The 16571-nt window shown below is 38.1% G+C and overlaps 1 protein-coding gene across 13 annotated transcripts in view; it reads left to right on the top strand.

The window, feature by feature from the left end:
* LOC149575506 (putative receptor-like protein kinase At5g24010) overlaps window positions 1-16571 on the top strand; it is a 152651-nt gene that overhangs the window by 28294 nt on the left and 107786 nt on the right. For 7 of the 13 annotated variants that reach the window (XM_089815254.1, XM_089815252.1, XM_089815244.1 and 4 more), the window contains exons 2-3: window positions 12634-12718; window positions 12995-13109. In XM_089815254.1, the coding sequence (XP_089671380.1) occupies window positions 12634-12718; window positions 12995-13109 (200 nt within the window). Of the gene's footprint in view, window positions 1-12633; window positions 12719-12994; window positions 13110-16571 lie in introns of those variants that run through there. The other 6 variants (XM_089815245.1, XM_089815250.1, XM_089815256.1 and 3 more) reach the window with 2 other exon arrangements.

Genomic DNA, 16571 nt, shown 5'->3' on the forward strand with positions numbered 1-16571 from the left:
ATGTTCATTATATAAAATGTCATATGGTGGTGGTTATCTTAAGATGCCGTACAGTGCTGTACAATGCCGTACGAAATTTCTCCTTTACCCCTTTTTTCAACTCTTTTTTCTTTTTTTCTTTTTTTCATTTTTTTTGATTAACTCTCCTTATTTATCTTACATATGTACAATATTTACATATATACAGTGCGTACAATCGTTCTTTTCTCAGTTGTTCGTCCACAGAGGTGCGTTATTGCTTTCATGGTATACATTCATCTTCAACCTATGCATTGTGTCGGCCACTTCCTTTCCATCTAGCATCCATAGTTTTATTGTTCTATTATCACCCACTTCTCGAATTTGGTGCGACCCGACCCATTTCACTCGAAACTTGCTTGGTTTGATCTCGTTTCGTCCGTCATACTTAAACACCAATTGTTTCGGTTGGAACTTGTTTAGTTTCAGGTGTTTATCATGCCACGCTTTGTGTTTGTTCCGTGTCACCTCCGTGGCCCATTGTGCCTTGTTCCCGAAGCTCGGTACCATGGACTTTGTCGGCTGCCCCTTCTTGCCGTCAATAACACCTCCATTTCGTATTGCTGCAACTTTTATTAAACCCTTCCTCTTTGTTTCCTGTGCAGACCGTATGATGTGTTTTCCTTGCTGCCGACACCTTTCTGCTATATTTGTGGTTTGACGTAACATTTCCTTTCTGTGCAGTCGTATGGTGGAATCTTTTCTTCTTTTGGGTTCGTACTGTGTGTTCTTCTTTTCAGATTCAGCCGTAATCGCCTTTCCTTCTTTCACTTCTCTATATTCCTTTGGACATTCATTTCCTTCTACTTTCTTACCTTCGTCGACCCTTAACATATTATAGCTCGAAAAGAGCTCGTAATCCTCCCTCTGCCACTGAAAAAGGCCGTTCAACGAGTCTAGATCGTCCTCACTCGACCCTCCTTCTAGTCTCAATACTCCCTCTTTATCAGGTTCCATTCTCTTCTTCCCCTCGTCATCATTCTTGCTTTCACCTTCTAAGTCTGACGACGCTGCCTCCTCACCTATCATTTGTGTGTGTAGGTCAATTATGAATCTTCTGCCTTCGTGCTCCATTGATAGAGTATTCTTCTTCCAGTTGTGCTACCCTTGCTTGCACTAGCCATCCACAGCCCAAAATAGCGTCATACCCTCTCCTCTTCAGCGGAATGACGACGAAGTTGAGTAGGAACGTCTGTGTTCCAATCGTCATTGGTTGTGCTGTCAGGACTCCCAATGGTTTGATTCCATGCTGGTCCACTCTTAATAATTGGAATGTAGGTGGACACAACGTCGGTTGTCCCAACCTTTTCCAAGTGTCCTCTGGTAACACATTGACACCGGACCCTCCGTCCATAATCGTGTTTGTCAGAACAGTCCCGAGGATTCCCATTTTGACAACTGCCGGATGGTGTCCGGATGAGAGGGCTAGCAATATCGGATCTTCTACACTTGTGCCGCCTTTTTTCTCCCTTCCTTGCTCTGTTGGTAGCTTAACAGTTGGAGCTATATTCGTGAGTGCCGTACGGAATTGAGGCATAGTGAGCAACAGACCATTTATCTTAATAGGTACCTCCATTTGTAATATTTGCCGTACGATGTTCTGTTTTGCACAGTTGCGTGCGGAGGTACCAGTAGTGTCCTTTAGGTGTGCCTTCTCTGCCTGCGTTGCTTTCTAGATCTCTACCTGTGCTTCCTCCAGTCTCTTCTTTTCCTCTGTTGGATCAGGGTATACTTTCGCTTGCTTCCGTGTGATGGCCAGAACCTCTTCTTCGTTCGTCCTGACGATGATCAAATTTACTCCCGACTTCGGGCACTTAGCATCCTCATGGTCTCCCGGACCACACCACCTACACAATAACTTCAGTGTGTTTGCCGTTGTACAATCTTGGGCAAAGTGGCCCCACAAATTACATGCGTGGCGTTGAACTATGGGTCGGTCGTTTGCATCGCACTGAATTCGACTCTTGTTGCCATTATTGTTGTTGCCATTGTTGTTGTTTTGACTTCGTCGATTATTTCTGTATCCTCTTGACATGGCACCCTCCGTACTGGCGTTCGCGCTCCCTCCTGACGTGGATGCCTCTTGTGTGAGGAATACTTGCTGCGGTGCTCTTGTTTTCAAGTTGAAAGGGCATTCCTTTGTCGAATGTCCCATGATTTAGCAAATCTCGCAAAATTGGTCTTTCGGGCAAGATCCCTTCGTATGGCTTCTTTCTTGCACTCGGTGCATCGTAGCTCATTTCCCTTGGTCTCCTTCTGGATGTTATTGAATTCTTTCATCATCCGAATCATATCTTTTTGGAGGGCACGAACCTTCTTGCTGTCCTTTTCGTCATCACTGCTCTCCTCTTTTGAAGATGCATCATCATTTGAATCAGACGAGCTACTCTTCTTCTTTTTCGTCTTCTGTTCACTTTCTAGGTTCATTGCCCGATTGTATGCTTCAGTGTATGATGATGGCGGCACAATCTTCATCTTCTTTCGCAACTTCGGGTGTAGGCCCTCAATGAACCATCTTTTCTGTAACCCATCAGCCGGCTTATTTTCCATTTTATTGATCAAGTCCTTCAACTTCCTGGCTTAGACTCGGACTGTTTCATTCTTCCCTTGTTTTGTATTGTATATCTCCGCGACAATTTCGTTGTTGTCGCGCAACAGTTGAAATTCGGCAGTAAACTCCTTCTTAAGGTCGTCCCAAGTGGTTAATTTTTGTGGATCTGTATTGATGAACCAATCAATTGCAACACCCCATAGGGTTGTCGGAAACTATCAGATCCATTCGTTTGTATCTGTTATGCCATTCGCCCTCCAAATCGTTTCAAATGTTTTACAATGATGGATCGGATCAGTTGCCCCATCGCCATCGAATTTTGGCAACTTTTCCTTTGGTCATGCCATTACTATTCGAAGTTGAGGGTGTTGTTGTGTACCTGCGTTGTTTTGCACTCGCGTGCTGTTCTGTACACCTGCGCTGCTCTGCACACCCGCGCTGTTCTGTACACCTACGCTATTTTCGATAGTCGTGTGATTTGGTGAAGAAGGGTTTTTGTCAACCGAAGTTGTCCGTTCCAGAAGTGTATCTCGGATGAAGAGTTCACGCTCGTGCTCAATCCTCGAAGCCATGCGAGTCAATCCTCTTCCGTTTAGATTCTCTTCCCTCGGCTTATGCAGGTTCAGAAACTCCTCCCTTGCTTCTTCCACCAATTCCACCTGCTGTCGAGTCTCCTCCAACAATTTTTTCGCGCTTTTGTGTCTGTCAGCAATCTTTTGGAACCTCCTTCTGCATTCGGCTTGCTCTGCCAAAATTAGATTTCCTTGTGCTGTGTGTATTTCGTCCCTTTCCTTTAGCTTGTTCTTATTCTTGTTTAGTTGATTCGGCATTACTCTTCATTCGCCTGCCTTTCCAAGTCCATCGGGCAACGGCGCCAAATGTTTACCATATTGGTAAAGAAATAAATGCATGCAGACAATAGATCAGAATAGCAGTAAGAATAGCAGAACTCCTATCATTCGCATACGCCAGATATTACATTATGCTTATGATATCTGATGATACAATGATCCTGAAGTGGTGTATATATACATCCCGAGGAACCTTCTCGAAGGTATCTGTCGGCCAGATACAACATGTTGGCTACACAATAAGAACCTTCCCGAAACACACATCCCGATACACAAGAACCTTCTCGATACCGACGACATACATTTTGATATCGACGGCATACATCCTTATACCAACGACATACATCCTGATACTATATTTATTATTTACTGACGACAAAGATGTAGACCAAGCTTCTCTCAAAAGATAGATGAAGAGATGGCCCTCTCCTGTGGCATAGCCAACTTCTATCAGGAGCATTTTGAGGGGATGGTCCTTGACTTTTTTCCCCTCAAACTCAAATGGTGGAAGCAATATGTTGATGACACCAGTGTATATTTGCTACATAGGCTTGAAAAACTCGAAGAGTTTCACAAGTATGTCAACAACTTGGCCCCCGACATTCTCTTCACTAAAGAGTTTGAGTCTAATAACTGGTTACCCTTCCTTGATGTTCTCATCTTGAAGTTAGGTACTTTTGGTTATCATGTGTTTTGTAAGGCCACCCATACCAACTCATATCTTTTCCAAGTCTTCACGGTGAAAGGGTATTCTCATAAGCAAACCTCAAAGGCTCTTAACCATGCCAAGTCCTTCTATCTTTGCACCACTATTCCTAAACCCTCCCTGAGCTTGCCTCCCTTCCTTTTGTGGATGACATCTCCCAAAGAATTGCCAAAATATTGACGTGAAAGGGCCTTCATGTTGCCTTTAAACCCCTTTCTCGGTTAAGTTCCCCCGCTCAAAGACTCCAAATACTTATTTCTAGACTTTGGAGTTTGTAAGATAGTTTGCCCCTGTGGCATAACCTTTATAGGTGAAACAAGCCATTGTTTCCACACCAGAATATGAGAGCATAGTGTTGACATCATGACATCAAGCACGACAGGGTCCACAAATCTGCTATAGCAGAGCACTCGTCTTCTGCCAAACATCATATCCACTTGGAGATCACCCAAATCCTGTCCAAGGAGGAGAACTACTTCAAGGGGAAGCTTAAGGAGCCCATACAAATCAACTACCATCCCATTAACCTCAATCGAGATGAAGGATGGTCCATAAGCGTTTCTTGACAACCTCTATTAGGCATGCTTGACAACCACCATCATCCTTGATTCTTTCTTGGTCCCCCCCCTCGGGCTTGCTCTATGTTTTATTTCATTTTTTTCCTGTCCTTCCTTTTTCTTTGTTTGCTTTCTTTAGTTCCTTTTTCCATTTTCGTTCCCTTCATGTGCTAATTTCAACAAGTCTTTCTCCTTTTAGGATTTTTGTGTCTCTATTCTTTTCTTTCTCGTCTTTTCTTTATTCTTTAGTTTTGGTAGGGTTGTTTTTGGTTTAGCGTTTGCGGTTGGGTTTTCTCTATTCCTTGCTTTGGTTCTTGACTTTTTTCTCTTCTAGAGATTGCATGACATTGGTATTTTGGAGACTCTTGATGACCATCATGAGACTCTACGAGACAGTGGTTAGTTGCATCAAGACCCCTCAGGGGATGTCAGATTTCATTCGTAGCACTATTGGGGTGAGGCAGGGCTACCCTTTGTCTCCAACTTTGTTTGGAGTCTACATTGATGAGTTGGAGGGGTTTCTTTATGCGCACTCCCTCCTCGGGAATAGCTGCTCCTTACACGAGGTTTTAATCTATGTCTTTCTTTTTTTGAATGAGGTGGTCCTTTTGGCCTCTTCTTCTAGGGGCTTGCTTGGCGTCTTTATGCAATTTACAATAGTTGACAGTGAACCTAGGCAAGACAAAGGTGATGGTCTTCAATTGTCTTATGACCTCTGACCTCCATTTTTCATTCTAGGGCACAAAGATTGAGATTACTTCTTTTTACAAATAGTTGGGGTTTAAGGATTCTGGCCCTCACTTGAGCATGAGATCGACAGTTCAGCCTTATATTTTCAAGGGTTATGGCTCTTTGGCCCTCGTTGAGAGAATTTTTCAAACACCACTTTCGAGATACGATGTCCAAGCTGATTCTTTTGGACACATTGATTAGACCAATTGTGTTATATGGTCTGAATCTTTACTTGAGTCGGACTGGATGTCAGTGGAGAGAGTCCGGACTCTTCTCCTTCGGTGGATTGTCAAATGTAGTTAACTTTCTCCGTATAGTATTGTCCTTGCTGAGTTTGGGTCAATCCTTTAAGTCTTGGGTCTATCTTCGATTTGGTTTGGTTCTTACATGGCCTATGGTGCTTTGCAGACTCATATACGGGACGTCAGAGGTACTCTTACCTAACCTACTGCTCCTTAGAGGCTATTGAGCGCTCCGAGCCCCACTAGGTGGGCTCATTGTTGGTTCGCTCAGTTCTCGACTCTTCTGGGGTCAGTCGGGATCGATATTGATCGTCTTCCTCCTTTCTAGTATTCCTTAGACATCTCCTCTCATCTCTTTCCATCCCAACAAGAGTTGAACATGCATGTTAGGATGAACATCTACATGCAATATATTCTCACCACTTTGTTTAGTCCCCTCGAGGGGCTTCACTTTAGGATGACATCTATGAAGAGCACTTTCTTGAGTTACAAGACAAGATCATTGTTTACCCTCTATATTTGTCTCATGTTTGATTTCATGCGCTCTGCACCTCTCTTGGTTTATTCAGAGTGGGCTCACATAAGCTCCGCATTCAAATTGACCTTCATTTGGATAGGAAGGATAGGATCTGCTAGCTCTGTGGCATGAGGGTGGTTGAGACAGAGACCCAATTCATTTGTTATTGCCCCATCTAGTACGAGATAAGGGGGAGATACTATTGTTTGTTCAAGGAGGCTTTGTCTTGTCCTTCCTTTTTCATATATATGGATTAGAGGTGCCTCGCTCCAAGAGACACGGAGGCTCCAAGACCACCTTTTAGTGGCTGTTCCCCTTGAGACCGAACTTTGATCAGCTCATCACCTCATACTTTATGGTGGCCGCCCCGCTACTCTAGCACTAATCGGTCGTTTGATCCCCCTTCCAAGCCTCCCAAGGATGTGAGACCTTGCAGATAATTCATTCAGCAACAACCTTCTTCCAGCACTCCTAGAGGCCTCCGATTGCTCAGAGCAACTAGTGGAGTTGTCGTGGTTTGACAGTTTCGTCTTGGTCTTTCTCTTGTTGTTTTGTTTTGTCTCTTTCCTTGGACACCATTTGGTGCTCTTGTTGTTTGGTGTGCTATTGCTTTGTTTTAGCAGTCCCTTGGGCCCTTTGGTTGGTCTTTTGTTAGAGATTAATAAAATTATCTTACCTTCTCTTCTCATTATTCTCTTTTCTTGCCCCTTTTTTCTTTTGGCATTTATTCTTGTTTCCCTTATCTTCTTTGTTTGCTTTGGTGTTGCATTTGTTTGGTGGTCCCCTTAAGTTTTTGCTCTATTTTTTTGTTCCAATTTCGTCATATTTTGTTTATTTTAATTTATTTGCTTCTTGTTATTTTCTAGTTTCATGTATTTGTCCTTTATACAAATGTATGTGTGTGTATATATATGCATATATATATGTGTGTGTGTGTGTGTGTGTGTGTGTGTGTGTATACATATATATCTATGTTGCATGGGAACTCGTACCTATACCCCTGGGAGGCATATCAGATACTAGTGCGTGTACCCAAGTACCTGCTGCAGTGGCAGGCTTGACAGTTTCTGCTACAGGAACTAACAGGATTAAAAATGCGACAGGAAGTTGTGCAAAAATTTAATGTTATGTTTTAAAGTGTGTTTAAATTTTGATGTTTGTAATAATGTCCTATGATGTGGTGGCATAAATGGAATAACAATCATATAAACTCTCCAATTATAGCCACTTAGGACAAAGTAATTTCAGTTTTATGTTTGAGTCAGTTTTCTTTAAGAGTTTTGTGTGTGTGTTTTAAATAATTAATCCAACTAGAAATCGATAAATTTGGGAAACTTCCAACAGCTGGAAGAGTTAGTGGCAGATTCTGAAATCTGATTTTTCATGATTCCAAAATGGGTTTCAGTTTTTTGTTTTTATTGTGGATGTTTCAGATTTCCAATAGAAGAGATGGGAAAGTATTTTAAAAGGCAGATTTTTGAATGTAAAGGAGATCAGATTGAGTGGAAGAGAAATAGAAAGTTTGAGTTTTTTTTTCTTATTTTTGGTGAATCTATGTTTTTAGTGTGACTTTTCCAAATTAATGGTTTTGTTTTAGAACAGCAACATGTCAATGGATTTTTGGAAAAAATAAAATAAAAATTAATTTGCTGTTTTGAAAATTGTTGAAAGGAAAAAGGAAAGGTGGTTTTATAGTCCATGACACTATGCTATAGTTTTTGGGTTTACATATGGTGACAGTGATATGGGACTACCTCGTACTCTTTTTCGAGAGGTGCTTGGCACTACAAACGAGGCGTACATACCCTACCCCCCAGTGGGATTTGAACTTGTGACCTCTCTTTCAAGAGTACAAGTTCTCCACCACTAGGCCAACTCAAGCTGTACACAATTTTCCTGAACTGTGAGTGTAGACTTTAGTGGTTTTGAGAGTCGCATCATTTGATGGGAGTTGTTTAAACTCTCTGTGATCGATTCCTAAGATCACAGAAGAGTTATGTATTATATTATTTCTGTTTTTATTTTGTTTTTTGGGTCTTTTATTTCTGATCATAGCCGCGCGGAATTCAGATTTTAAATCGGGTGAATGTGTTCATCTATTCACCGATATGTTAAATCTGATGGTTGCATGTGAGGGAGAAAAATATCAAATTGAAGCATGAGATTGCAATTTTGAGTCATATTAAAGAGGTTATCTTTACTGGCTGACCTGGTTTTCAGATTTTAATTTCATGCATAGAGATGCGGAGAGAAGTTAAATGTAGTTGCCATTGATTTAAGAAAACAATTTGTATATTTTCGGATATTCAGTTTTCTTTTCAGAGTTGTTAAATCCATGCACGTTTTTCTATTTACATTTTGGAAAAGTTGGGTTGACCTAAGTTAATTTGATGCAAAAAATCGAAATGGGGCGACAGGAGGTTAAGAAAGTTCATGTCGCCATGTCAATTTTCACTGGGTATTGAAAAAATCAGTTTGTTAATAGTCTGCAGGAGTTTTTAATCATTCCTGAAGTTCATGTTGCATGTTCTCATTCAAATATGTATAAAGAGAATCAGTTAGTTAATTGCAGAGTTTGATTTTAGTTTGATCTTGGAGGGTGTATGTGCCCCTTGAAGCAACTCGGTTGAGTGTTTCATTTCCTCCTGAGTTTTCCAAGGTGAGGCTCTGCATCAGTATTGGATACTCGGTGATTGCTCAATGGAGAGCATCATAGCTAAGGACCTTGATTAAAATTTCTCATTTTTGTTTGCCTATCAGCTTCTTGTTTATCAAGCTTAGTTCATTATGTAATTAGTTTAAATTTTTGATACAATATACAATACTCATTAACAGTAAACTTTATCACTGTTCAAGTCAGAAGTTTAACATTTGCAACTGTCATTGTTATATGATTTATGATCTTCTTGTTCATATTTAATGTTTGCCTTCTCTATTATGCATCTATACGTTTTGCATATATTATTTATTACAAACATATTGCAAATCTGAAATTGAAGACATCATTACATCTGCACTTTATCACTTGTTTTGAAAACTCATTATCATGACTCATATTTTTCAGATTTTCTATAAAATATTAAATTATATTTAAAAAAGAATTTGATGTTCCATCTCCTATTTTGAAAAATAGTCATAGCCACACCTGAATTACTCAAATACCCCTGTCCTTGTACAACCTTGATACACACACACACATATACATATATGTATAGAGTTATATATATATATGTATAGATGTGTGTATATATATACACGTATGCACATATATGTATATATTTCTATACAGACACACACACATATAGACACTTGTATTTGTGCATTTTTTATGCACTATTTTAAAATTTTTTGTATTCATTTGTGTTTTTAATAGGTTTGCTAGTGCGTGTCTTGATATTTGTTTATAGTTTTTTAGTTTTGGTCTTTAGTTTTGATTTAGTTTTTTTTGGCTTTCGTTTATTGTCTTTAATAATTATATTAATCCTTGTTTTTCAGTTTATGGATTAAAATATATACTATAGTGTAGTATAGCACACATTTTAACATATATTCTAGTAGTTTATATCATAGTAATGAGACTTGCTGTGAGTTGGGTGAGTTGTCCAAGTTCCCGAGTCAAGTTACCTCAGCCGGGTCAAAATGACTTGTGACCTTGGCTCGGCAGGTCAACTGAGCTGACTCGGCTGACTCGGTTGACTTGCCTAGGTGACTTGGCTGACTCATCTGACTCGGCTGATTTTTAATTTTTTTGCCTTTGTAGTTATGTAATCGATGTATGTTATGTATGTGATCAAATTACCTTCTATTTTATGATGTTATTGTGTCTTTAATCTTCCAATAATGGCTGCATGGAATTAATTTACATCCAAGAAATCTCTAAATTTCAAAGGTTTTATCACTTTGCTGAGTCACTGTCGAGTCACAAGCGAGTCCGAGCCAGGTCACGGGTCGAGTTACCCTTGTCGAGTTTGAGTCTCGTTACTTTGGTTTATATATTCGAATATATTTTAATTTTATATTATTCTTGTTTTTAAATTTATATTCCTATCTAGTATATATTTTGTTTATACTATATATATACTAATATAAATTTTTTGTTCTCTCTCTCCCGCCCCCCAACATATATATATATAAAATTTTATATCTCTATTTTTTACATCTTCTTTCCTCTGAGTTCATTTTTCTTTCTGTGTTTTTGTCATATGCGATAATTGCACATTTTTAAGTATGTCCTGCTGTGCCTCCACCCACCCCCTCCTCATTGCCACTCCCCCCCCTTTAATTCTTATGTTTTTTGAATTTATTTTTATTTTTTCTGTTCAACTTTTTGTTTACATATTATTTTTGTCATATGCGACAATTGCACATTTTTAAGTATGTTTCTATATGCTTTTTCTCTTTTATTGTCCTGCTGTTTCTCCACCCAGCCTCCTCTTCACTGCCACTCCCCCACTTTAATTCTTATGTTTTTTGAGTTAATTATTATTTTTTCTATTCAACATTTTGTTTACTTATGTAGCCTTATTTTTGGCATTTCTTTTCTTCCTAGTTTTGCATGTCATCTCTTCTCCTCACCCCTTTATATATTTCTTGAGTGAGGGTTGGTCTTCATCTTATGCTGTTACATATCGTACACTCTCTCATCCTGATGATGGATCACCGAGTGAGGTCTGAATGTTGATGTTAAAAATACATACACAATCAAAGCCAAAAACAAATTTGAATTAATCATGGAATAGCTGGATAAGTTGGCAATCAGGTGATAATATCAGTGTAATATTGGTAGTGGGGTACATCAAAATAGAGGGATGAGTTTCTGAGATGGGGGGACAAAGGGCCTCAATTTCAGGAGAGTAGGGGGATGGTGGGGGGAGGATGGAGGACCGGTGGGGGCACCGGGGGGGGGGTTGTGTTGTATCCTATACACATAGAACTTGAAATGCTAGTTCTGAAATGATTTTTCAGAATGATATACCAAATTGAAATACTAGTGAAATTAAATGATTATAAAGCAGCAATTCAACAAAAATTAAATACAAAATTGAAAATTATGTTGTAGCTGAACAAAAGATGTATAATTTTTCTCAACTGAGGAAGGTATGAATTTTATAGGAGAGATGTATGCCTCCTATACACATTTCATGCTTCAGTTTAGCTATTATAGCACTGTACAATGAAAAAATTGAAAATTAGCGCTATTAGTAACTGTAAGAACTGAATTCTCACCCCACCCAGCAGTGAACATCACCCTTTTTGGAAGTTAAAATAGGCAGTTGGAGAAGAACAAATGCACTAGAAAACTGAAAATATTTCGTATGGAAGCTACGTTAACTACCTGTCATTAGGAGGTTGATGGTATTGTACAGACCTTGCCCACTGTGTTCTACGCTCATTTTACCTTGTGTCTCTTATCTTTATTCTACCCAGTGAGAGAGCACGCATCTCATAATAACTAACCTCCTTTTGTGTTTAGGAAGAATGCTTTTAACCTATTATAATTAGAATGGGATTGTGTACTCTTTGGCATTATGGTGCAAGGTCTATGTCCACAATAGTATACAACATTGGCTTTTTGGAAACCTCGATGAAGCCAGGAACTGGATTTCTGGATTCCCAATGACTAGCTCTGAGATCTGGGTGCTGTTCATTTTAGCTTTGGCATAATGTTCTCGTCTAGGTTGGTAGATTGATCTTGGAAGTCAAACATTTGTAACATCCTTCTCATTTTGGAAATCATTATTTGTTGTCTAAGATTTAATCTCAAGGTTAACCATTTACAAAGAGGACTAGAGCAACAAGAAAAACGAAAAATGAGGGCAGGCCTTAACTCCTCAAAGGTGTGCTGAATCAATGTAAAGTTGCTGATTAGAGGACTGCAGTAGATTGCATAGAGAGAAAACCAGCTTGGAAGAGCCTAGAATTTTCTGCCCTTTGTTTCAGAGGTTTAAAGGTAAGAGCCAATGCTTCCATTCTATGTGGGAAAAAGTGCAAAGATCACAACACCTGAAGATTACGTACTCAAATCTTCTTTTGCCATTTTGGTACATGGAAAGTGCAAATTGAAATGAATTGTTTCCACTGCTTGAAAAAGCATATCGCACGTGTTTACATTGCATGTTAAATTGTTATATCGTTCAGCTACAGGCACAAGTTTTTAAAATGGCTTTCAGAAAAAAATGCTTTACTACAATCTACTGAAATATATAGCACTTTAGGATCATTTCTGATCACGAACCCTCTTTTCCTTTCATGCAGTATAACTGCATTTTAAATAACTCAATTGTTGATATCTGCTTTTAATCATATTGAAGATGTTTATGGGATTGTTGTGTCTTGATTTTTGTAGGAAAATAATTTAGCACTCTGCATTCTGGAGGTGCAAGGCCATAGAATTTTGTTCCTGTTCTCTTAAGTAGATAAATTTGTGTGGTTTCTTACAATCTACGCTTTTATCTTCAGCAGGAGAAAAGAAAATGGGTTTTGGTTTTTGTGAGATTATTTTTGGTGGTTATTGGTTCAATTATCTCCCATGCCACTCCGGAAGGTTTGTATTTCCTGCCAAGGCTTGTCTGCTGCTACTTCTGTAAAATTATTTACTCATAATTGTTTTACATAATAGAAAGTACTGTCATTCTTTAAGAATGTGGCAGAGACACATATATTGATCTGCATATGAAAAAAGTGTTTGCCACACTCTTGTAGAATTTCCTTTAATTATAGATGAAGCTTCAACCTTGGTTAGTCATTTATTTGCACTTTGGAGAGCACATCTAACAATATTCTCAATCTGACAACTTGCACATTAATTTTCTTGTTCTAGGAAATGCTCTTCATGTAATACGGGAAAAACTCAATGGAGAAGCAAACTGGACAGGCGATGATCCTTGCTTAGCTTGGGATGGTGTGACTTGTTCTCAGAGTCATGTTGTTGAATTGTGAGCTATTTTGGTCTCCTAGAATTTCTTTTTAGAGCATGCAATAAATTTTAGTTGATAGAAACCATTGAAAATTTTAAAAATAGTCTGAATTTTATTTCAGAACTTTGTGATAATTTGCAGTTTTGCATACACTTTATTTTCTATGATTGAAATAATGAATACAAGATTCAATGAAAAAACTTTATTGGAAGGGGATCGACAATTTCAAGTGCAGCAGAAGTATCAAATTATACAACAAGTTGTCTAGAAAACATATAACAAGTAAATTGTCTTTTAAGTGATATTTAATGAGTCAACAAATTTGTCTGATGGTGAAGTAATTGATCTGTCAAATTATGTTCTAGGTCTTATGCAGTTTCTCCAGCATAAGTTGGTTCAACACCAAGCTTTTATTGTTTGGTAAATGTATCTTTCTGTATTGTATCCTGAGGTATACCTATTATTGCTCAAACTAATGCTTAATAGGAATTTGGCTTAACTGAAAATCAATAAGAACAAATCTGAAATTAAAATTGCTTACACTCCTGGTACCATAGGACAATCTAAATGGTTCAGTGGAAGTAAGATAATATAGGTGGTTGGCATGCTCAATATTGTTTTACTCTGAAGATGTAGCTTTGACTAGATGCCAGCAACCACACAAGTTTTAATTAGGATCAAGTGTATTACATCAGATTGCAGACCTATTCAATTGGGTATATTTAATAGATTAGAAAAGTAAGCAAGATCAGAAGATTCATTAAATGACAATAATGAACATACACAAACACAAATCAAACATATAACTCATCAGCAAGCCCTCCTAGTGGTCTCTATTCCTGTCAGAATGATGTGTAAGAAACCAACCTTGCTATGTATGTAGCAATAACTCTTCCATTGAATTGACAAATTGAATGAAGATCAGCAGCAATTAAAGATAGCTGCTACAGGTTTCCCGGAAACAGTAGTTGCTCAAGAATGGGAATAAATTTTGACTATGACTTCTAGACTATACTCATCCTCTAATAATTACATTATACAGATATTAGTGGTGGTGTATTGTCATACCAACAATTTTGAACAGAATAAAAATAATTACAAGACGCAAATCAAATTACTACACTAGATTTTCTTCTTATTATTAATGACAATATTGACATTATGATAGTTTGTAGCAAGTCATTACTGCTACTATGTGCAGGTCTTTGGTTTGTTACTAACATTAAGAATACTAGTGCTCTAGTATTATACCATTACTATCCCTCATAGGATTATAATATTATAATATATTATTATAAACATACCATTACTGTTTTTTTAAAGTAATTTTGGGGGATTCTGTTTGAAGCACCACCAATAATATTGAATAATAAACAAATAAAATATAGAAAAAATAACTATGACATCCATATTAGTGTCTGCAACCAACATGAAAGACCTCTTCACAGGACAAGTAGACAGACCATCAACAAATATAAAGGCACAGCATGTGAGACAGAGTCTCTCCTACCTTAAAGGGAAGGCTCCCCTTTCTCACTGTTCCTTGGATCAACTCAAGGTAAGCAAGAAATTGAGAGATTTATAAAGAGGGTGTTACAATTATCCTTTCTTCTTAACTTTCAAGAAAGGATCCACTTATTCGTAAGGCGAATAATGGGCAAGGTGAATCTCTAATTACACTTCTATCACGAGCTGGAAACAGTGATACCGATAAATTTTAACTAACTCAAAGGCTAGCCAAAACATACCAGTTTGGCTCTAAGTCCTGTTGTACTTCTATGTGGTAAAATTTCTACAATTAGGGCACAAAGACTCCTAAAAGTAAGAACAATTTAACTATTTTGCAAATTAAGATGAAAATACAAGCCACAAACAAAGCTTCTAGCTATGGATTTTCACAATTGTTCCTGGTCAAAGCTCAAGCTTCAATTGTTTCTTAACTCTCTATGCTCTTTTATTGAACACACAATAATAACATGAATCAAGACAATAGGCACAAATTATAGTCAAAGCTTCTAATTTGTTCTATCACAATTGCTTCCAGTCAAAGCTTCGAATCCAATTGCTTATTTTATTCACTTTTCTCCCAAATTTGTACTATACAATCAAAGTTATGCTTGCACAAATGTGGCAGAGCTTTCTTGCATACAACAAAAGATAATTTTTACAATGAGGGGGCACTCCTTTATATAGGCAAAGAAGTTGAGAAAAAGGGGGAGGAAAAAGTGGGAGCAACTCAACCAACTTTGACCAAGTCTAACTACAGAAAATAAAGAGTTACATGCAACTGCATGTGCAACTCGCATTACATCGTTTTACATATGTGTAACTCGCATTACATGTAATTACACTTTTTCATGTAATGCGTCTTCTCCAACTACAAACATGAAAGAAGAAGAAAGAAGACGGAAGAGAAAAGAACAATTCTGAAAGGCCTTGTACTTGACGATGCAATCCAAGATGATAATAGGATTGGGAGTTCCTATACCTTGTACTGCTGCATTCACGTTGATAATCATAGTGTTGCGTCTTTTGATAACCTCTAGCTGTCTTTGATGAATTGTCCATTATCATGTGGAAACTTGATGTGATCCATCTTTTCTCGCTCAAGTTGTCGCGAATTCTCTTTTGTAGATCAACACAAATTGGAGTCTTTGACACTTTGAAAACCTGCTTGACGATGTTTGGATGTACACTCGGAACAACTTTCCATCAGCACCTTTAACTCCTTTTTTTTTTTTTTTGAAGTAAAGTGTTTGGCGCATGAGAATGCGTGTAAATGGAAATTGCTGATTTTCAAAAAGTGACTTGGGCTTTCAAGATGTCACTGCACGGAAAATGGATTACATGTAAATGCAACATGTAATGGAAGGTGGAGGGTGAAATGAGATGCAAGTGTGAGTGAAAGATACGCTTTACATGCATATGCAGATGAAGGCTAAGATGGAAAACATGGAAAAATACGGAAACATGTATTTGCTCATGGAGGTGTGAATGCATATGGAGAGGAGAAAATGACATCTTTTTGATTTTTCAAAAAGTGACTTTTAGTCAAAATTGGACCTTTTAGATGCAATTACACGTAAGACATTTTGTGTAATCGTGTCATGCGAATGAAAGCGAAAAATGAGATGGATAAAAACGGAAATGGAAAATGGGATTACATGCATATGCGGATGGCGAATGGGATGAAAAACATGTAATCGCATTTGTCGGATGAAATGTGAGATGTAATGACATGGAAACGGAATGTGAAAAAAATGAAATGATAATGCTTTCGCATGTAATGAAGGAAAAACAAGTTTTTGGGAAAAAAAACTTGCAACTTCTCCAAAATGGAGAAAAACTGGCAACAAGCACACAAAACCAAAACAAAAGAAAAACATACCTTTGAAAACAACTCAAAACATGCCAAAATGCAATGCACTCCAAAGATGAAATTCGAATTTGGAACTTGGAGAAGAACCAAAATTATCAAAA

This window comes from Cupressus sempervirens, chromosome 2 (genome assembly GCF_028749045.1).
Source record: "Cupressus sempervirens isolate cs-2001-9-10 chromosome 2, ASM2874904v1, whole genome shotgun sequence".
Lineage (NCBI taxonomy): Eukaryota > Viridiplantae > Streptophyta > Pinopsida > Cupressales > Cupressaceae > Cupressus > Cupressus sempervirens.